We start from the raw sequence: 6,803 nt of genomic DNA on the forward strand, positions 1-6,803 counted from the left end.
TCCAGTGCTGTAATAAACACACCGGCTTTACAACTTTCACAAAAGTTGTGGAGTTTTGTTTATCTCCGCAAAACACTGCTCAGGTTTAAAGGGGATGGGATAGAACATACACTGCCACTGTACTTACTGCTGGGCTAGAAAACGTGGTGATGTAGTGAGGAAAAAATGTGAGTAAGATTTGTGAGGATGATAAAGAAATAGCGATAAAGAAATTCAAAGAATAAAATGGGCCCATGTTGTTTAGGGAGGAGAAAGTTAAAGGAGTGTCAATAGCTATTATTTCTTGGAGAATTCAGGGGAGAAAACCATGGGCTTAAACCAAATCATGACAGAGACTCAGAGGTGCTCTTTGCTCACGGCAGACCGAGGAGACTGGCAGAGGGATCGAAAGTTCAACTACGGTGGCAACAGCAACCAGATGTGGGGCGGGGAGCGGCACCACCAGTACGAGCAGCACTGGTACAAGGACCACCACTACGGGGAGCGGCGGTCGCGGGGGGACCCCCACCGCAGCTCCGGCAACTACCGACCAAACAACCTGTCCCGCAAGCGGCCCTACGAGCAGTACAACAGCGACCGCGACCACCGCGGCCACCGCGACTACTACGACAGGTGAGCCAGGGCCTGACTGGGTCTGGACACACAGGGGTCTGCTAAGGAAGGCAGAGCCTCCCCTGAAATGGAAAATGTAAACCCCCTCCCTCCAAATTGGTGTAATTTTGAAATTAAGGCAAAGATACAGGAGCAGGAATAACAGTTTTTTATTAGGGAAGAAAATAAAAAATAAAATAAATAACGCAGTAATACAAAATAACACTGACAGAGTCAGAATATGACCCGACACCCTCTGGGTCAGGTGTTGGCAGCAGTCCCATTAAATGGTGGCTGCAGTCCTTCTGGGATGATAGGTGTGGTTCTGTTGGAGCAGTGATCCTGTAGAAGGGTGTAGTCTTCCTCTGAAGGAAGGCAGTAGTACTTCCAGTGGTAGTGGAGATGAGCCCAGTCTTCCTCTGGGAATCCAGTGGGAAAGACTGCTGGGAATGCACTGGGAAAAGGCTGCATGTGGTGTTCCAAACCTCTGATTACATCCAGGTAGGAGTGCTTGGCTCCTCCCCCTGGGTGGAGCTTCTCCCAGTGGGATGATGTAATTTTATCAGTCACTCAGTGACACTGGGCCATTAACAGAAGATATTTCCCAGAGGAGGGATTGGTTGTGGAAGAGATAAAGGAAAACTAAGAAGGTAACTAAGAAGGTAACTGCTCCACAGATAGGAATAGAATACACACATCCATTTCCAACCTAAGACATTGCCCTCACCTCAGCTGGGCTGGGGGGCGTTTGTGAGGGTTTCTGATCACAGAGGCCAGGCTTCTGGAGCTGATCTCCATCCATTTTTCTCTGCACAGGCACCACCACGATTCCAAACGGCGGCGGTCCGAGGACTTCAGGCCTCAGAACTACCACCAGCAGGATTTTAGGAGGATGTCTGACCACAGGCCACCCATGGGCTACCACGGCCAAGGACCCTCGGACCACTACCGGTCCTTCCACACAGACAAACTGGGCGATTACAAACAGCCCCTCCCTCCATCTCACCCTCCGGTGTCGGACCCTCGCTCGCCCCCCTCTCAGAAATCCCCCCACGATTCTAAGTCACCTCTCGATCACAGGTCACCTCTGGATAGGTCATTGGAACAGAAAAACAATCCAGATTATAACTGGAACATTCGGAAAGCGTAAAGCGACGGAGAGGGCGAAGGGCACGTCCGAGATCCTGGGATTGGTGCGACGGTGGCTGCTTTCTCCAAGCCAGCAACCAGAAACTCTGAACATGCTGCTATCATCTGGCTGGGTCAAGGAGGAATTTGGGGGAGTGGGTGGAGGAAGATTTTCCCTAGCTCTTGATTCTGGTTTAGATTCCCATTTCCTTTCCCCTTTTTTACCATTGAACTGTTCTGTCATGGAACCAGCCTTGCTGCCTCGTTTGTTGTTTTGTTTTTGTTTTCCTCAGTCCAATGGACCCAAGGGAGTTTTTCCCCAGCCAGTGTTTCCTCAGTAGGAGAAGGCAGATTGATGCTGCTTAGGGTGGTGCAGAAGGCTGTGTGCCTGCTCTGACTTGATGTTATGTGACAGATGCTGCTTTGGGGTTGGGGATAAACTGGTTGGGCTGGGATTTGTGTGTCACCAGCATGGGGCAATGGGAGGATATATTCAAGGAGGGACAGGAAAGTCCCTCAGCAGCCAAACTTGGTTGAAAGAGGGACTTGATGTCCCTGCAGAATGACTCCAGAGGAGCTGGAGCCATGCTGGTGACAATCCATCACTTTCCTGGCCATGTTATCATTTTCATGTCTTTACCCATTTCAAGAAGCTGGCTCTGCTTTGATCGCTGTTGTGTCCCCTGCAACAGAAGAGGTGGGGGGATCTTCCTCCCATCTCCAGAGCTGGAACTGGCAAATCTTGACTCTGGGGGTAAGTGGGAGCTGGGAAAAAAAGGCCAACAAAAGGCTTAGTTCACTTCTAACTATCAGGAAAGAAATTGGGGTGAGAACAGTATTTCCCAGTGGACAGGGCTCAGGAGTTCATAACAAAACTCTTCTCTTCTGGCATGGGCAGCTTGGGTGGTCCAGGAACTAACAGATGCTGGCTGGGAGGCGCAAGATCAAAAGATGGCTCTGGGGATACTGGAACTCCTAATCTTCCTGCCTCTGGTCTTTGGGCAAATCATGTCTCTCTGTGCTTCACAAAGCAGTGATCACAAACCTTTACTGTAAATGAAGGATAGGGGATGGTAGAGCAAAGTGAAATAGGAATCAGTGGAGTGATCACTGCTCAGGGAATGGTCACCTTTCCAGCAGTCAGCAGTGACTCTGAATTGCTAAAAGTACCTGCACTTACAGACCTTTTGTTTATCTAAATTGGAAATGAACCTGAGGACTTAGCACCTCAGTGAGCAGGGACAGAATGAGGAATTCAGGACTGATCTGTAAAGATCCTTGGAGCAAATGTCTTAGAGCCCAGCATGGCAGAGGGAAAAGAGAAATATGCAGCCCAGCTCAGTGAACTTCAGGGCAAACACTCCAAGTATTCAAACCACAGTATTTGATGCAAACCAGCGTCCATCCTGGACACTGGTGTGGTGAGGGGTTGGTTGTGCACATCCTGCTGGCCAGAAGCACCTTGGGTGATTATTTTTCAGAGGTTGGAGTTCCCTGGAGACCACAAAGGCTGCTCTGGGCGTGGTGTCTGGGGCTGCATCACCACCCAGAGCTCAGTATTAAAGACCAGGCTGTTCCAGACTCCGGTTTGGCAGGGCACAGAAGCTGGGCCTCCTATGAAGATGCCAGTATTTGACTCTAATAAGCTGTGATGTCCCTTCCCCAAAGGACTGAGGGCAGATGGGTGTTCAGGGCTGGCTTCCTGACTCCAGGCAGTGCCTTGGAAGGTGCATGCAAACTGACACTAAAACTCCTCCATGCAGTGTGTCCCTGGAAATCTGCTGCCATCACTCCTCCCCATCCCGCTGCTCCAAGGGGACGCACGGGAAGTGCTTTGTTCCCCTTTTGTTTTTATGTTGCAAGATTTCCACCGAATTCAGGGCAGTTTTGTTTCCTTAGGGGCACCTGCTGCCCTGATGAAGTGTTACACTTGTGTTTACCTGTGCAGGGTGAGGTGAAGGCAAGTCTTCCACAGTCCCCCTCGGAGGGGTGGGAGGTGTGGAGAGAGCACCTTTCCGTGGTGTTTCCCACTAAGCTGTGATTGCAGGCTGTGGTGTTCAACAAAGAGGTCCTTTCTTTTCAGAGGTATTAGCTTTTAATGTGAAAATGGAGGCAGCCTCAGAGGGGCAAAGAGAATTGCTGTTTTTGTCACGGTGCTGTCACGGTGGGAAGTTTGTGCCATACTCGTGTAGCAAAGGCAATACTGGCAACCAGCGTGAGGGCTGGTGCAGGAGAACTTTGGATCCCAGCAAGAGGCATTTTCTGTGTTGAGATGTGGGGGTTTCTGCTTATCCCAGCTTCCAGGCATGAGGCTGGTTGGGATTTCCTTTTTGTGCAACAGCAAAAGCTTTACCCATATCCACTGGAGAGCTGTCCCCACTGTCACTTTAGCCTGATGTTGGAGTCACATCATGTCAACTCATGATGGGTGAATGTTTGCTGGGTTTGGCTTTAGTGAAGCTGGAGAAGGAGATTTGGGAGAAAGTCTTCCCTAAGCACACACGCACACACACACACACTCATGCATTTTATGTCTCCTCAGCATAGGGACCATAACCAAACACAGTCACGGGGACAGGAGTGGGATCAGAGGGGGCACATCCACAGCCATAAACTTCCCTGTGGTGTTTGTGACAGCTTTGGTACAGCTCTTCCTTCCTAACCAGCTGTGGGATTCCCTCCAGCCTCTTTGCAGAAAATAGCAGTAACTTGCTGGGGTTCAATTAAAAAAAAAAAAAGAGTTTTTCAGCCTGACCTCTTTGGAAATGGTGTAAAGTTATGAGTTCACATGGTGGAAATCCTGCAGACCAAAACTTGCTGTGGGGACAGGCGATGTAGTCCCAACCAAAATGGACACGGAACCGAGTGCTGAAGTCCTTGTGTGAATGGTTTGTGATCCACACAAAAATATTTTTCTGCTTTCACCCATTTCCTCCCCACCTCTGCCTCCCCTCTGGGGAGAGAAGGACTCTTACTGTAAAAATACGGACTTTTAAACCTGTTGACTAAAAACAGTAATTAATATTAATTTATATTTGTGAAAGAAATGCCACTGTCCTAGTGATTTCTGATGTAAATATGTTGTTTATATAGTATGTATGAAATTTTCCTACATTGTAAAACTGCTGTACTTTTGATTCTTGTATATTAAAAAGTGTTACTGAGGTTTTCAGAAGGGCCCCAGCGTGGTATCTCTGGGGGCTCCTGTGGCAGGTCTGGGATCACAGGGCCCTTTCCTGCCAGCCACAGCCAAGCCACCAAGGATATTTTCACTGTGCAGGAATAAGCATGTTCTGCTTGGCTGTTTTTACATAGTTTAACAGTCTGTGGTGATAGAGACTTGGAAGCTTCTTCAGATGGGGAATTTCCACCTGATCAGAAGGAGCTGTGCATTCTCCAACCCAGATCCACCAGGATTTCACTGGGATGATACTGATGATTATGTGTTTATCCCACCTCCACGTTTTATGGATCTCTGAGGATGTGTAAATTTTCTTTTTTACATTTTCTGGGGAGAATTCCCCTTTCTCTGGGAGAAGTGTTGCTGCTGCTCCATCAGTGAGTTCTCCTCTCTGTCCCCAGCCCCTCCTGGGCAGGATGTGCCTCTCCCCAGGTGGGATGTGAAGGCATCCAGTGGCTGCTTTGGTTTGGTCTTTACCCTCCACTGCTCACACTGAGGCCCACACAGAGCAGGGATTGGAGCCGTTTCTCCCAAGTTATAAAAGCTCATTGTAAAAAGCACTTCTCACACCTGCAGCCACTGGGTCCAGCCTTTCCCCGTCTCTCTGCTGCTGAGCCAAGTTTCAGCCAAGAGTGAAATTTCACAGCTGAGTTATATGCTCCTGAAAAATGGATTTCCTAATGGAAAGAGTGACTGGCTGTTAGCCATGGGGCTCAGCTGCAGGGAGGCACAGGGGCTCAGGGAGCTGGGCTGCCTGTTACGTGCCGGGTGAATCTACCTGAGGCCAGACACTTTTTAAATGTTTTTATTTTGATTTAAAGCAGGCAGGTAAGGTGAGCACCCCGATGCTGCCAGGTGTGTCCCCCAGCCCTGCCTTGCACCCACCCCAGTGAGGAGACAGGGCTGTGCTTTACAGAGGGGCAGACCCTCTAGAGGGAGCCAAGCAAAAAGCTCATTTTTAGTGAGCACCATCACTCTGCAGTTGTGGCTGCTCCTGCACAGCTGGTCCTGGCTCACCCCAAGTACTCAGAGCCCAAGACAGTGGCCAAAGGCTGGAAACTCACCCCAAGCCACAGGTGGTGGCACTTGAGCTGCTGCCCATCACAGAGGATGGGGTGGGATCCTGGATCCCCCAGGGGGTGCCCCCTCACCAGCCCTGAACATGGTCTGGAGAGCAATTTGAACCTCTCCCATGTGCCACAAAGCCACCACCAATGTCCCTGTACATCCTCAGTTACCTCCTGGGGATACTCTGCTGCCTTGTGTGTTTAATGGGGATGGGCATCCTTGTGCCTCGGGGGTCACATCAGCACTTTGTCCCACTGGGACACGCAGGGGCTGCCTGCTCACTGTCCCAGGCTGGACAGCAGGGCACCACTGGTGATCTCTTGGCAGAACAGTCAGTGAGGGAAACCCCTGGCCTCTGCACTCTGGGCACTTTGTAGATGAATTTTCAGATTAAGCCATTTCAGGTTTAGTAATTTCATATGGCTAAACCCAAGCTCTCATTGAAGGATGAGATTCTCTGGGCTTTGAAGGAGGGCAAGGCCAGATGTCAATCACATCTCTGGTGCTGGGCATCACTGCATGGATTCACCCAAATAATGTGTGTTCTGAGCTGCTGTGGGTGTCCCACCTGCCCTCAGCATCTCCCTGTCCCCAGCTGCTGGGACAATGGGTCCCTTCAGATTTCAAAACCAGAAAATTTAACAGGAAAAAAAATGCAATTTTGTTTTTCCTCATTAGAGGGCAGCAACAAACCCAGCTGGGACAGGAGAGCTGCCCAACAAAGGGAGGAATTGCCATTACTGGGATGTACACCCCGATCTGCTGTGGTGAGCAGGGAGGGGTGGTGGTACCCACCTGGACTCCATTGCTGCACACCTCCCTTCCCAGTGAGGCA

The 6,803-nt window shown here is 50.0% G+C and overlaps 1 protein-coding gene across 2 annotated transcripts in view; it reads left to right on the plus strand.

The window, feature by feature from the left end:
* The window catches only part of CHD2 (chromodomain helicase DNA binding protein 2), a 70,191-nt gene extending 65,300 nt beyond the window's left edge, over positions 1–4,891 (plus strand). For both annotated transcript variants that reach the window (XM_030955194.1, XM_030955193.1), the window contains 2 exons: positions 363–612; positions 1,408–4,891. In XM_030955194.1, coding sequence (XP_030811054.1) covers positions 363–612; positions 1,408–1,741 — 584 coding nt within the window. In that variant the 3' untranslated portion in view covers positions 1,742–4,891. The remainder of the gene's footprint in view (positions 1–362; positions 613–1,407) is intronic.
* The last annotated feature ends 1,912 nt before the right edge of the window (positions 4,892–6,803 follow it).

The sequence above is a fragment of the Camarhynchus parvulus genome, chromosome 10, assembly GCF_901933205.1.
Source record: "Camarhynchus parvulus chromosome 10, STF_HiC, whole genome shotgun sequence".
Classification (NCBI taxonomy): Eukaryota; Metazoa; Chordata; class Aves; order Passeriformes; family Thraupidae; genus Camarhynchus; species Camarhynchus parvulus.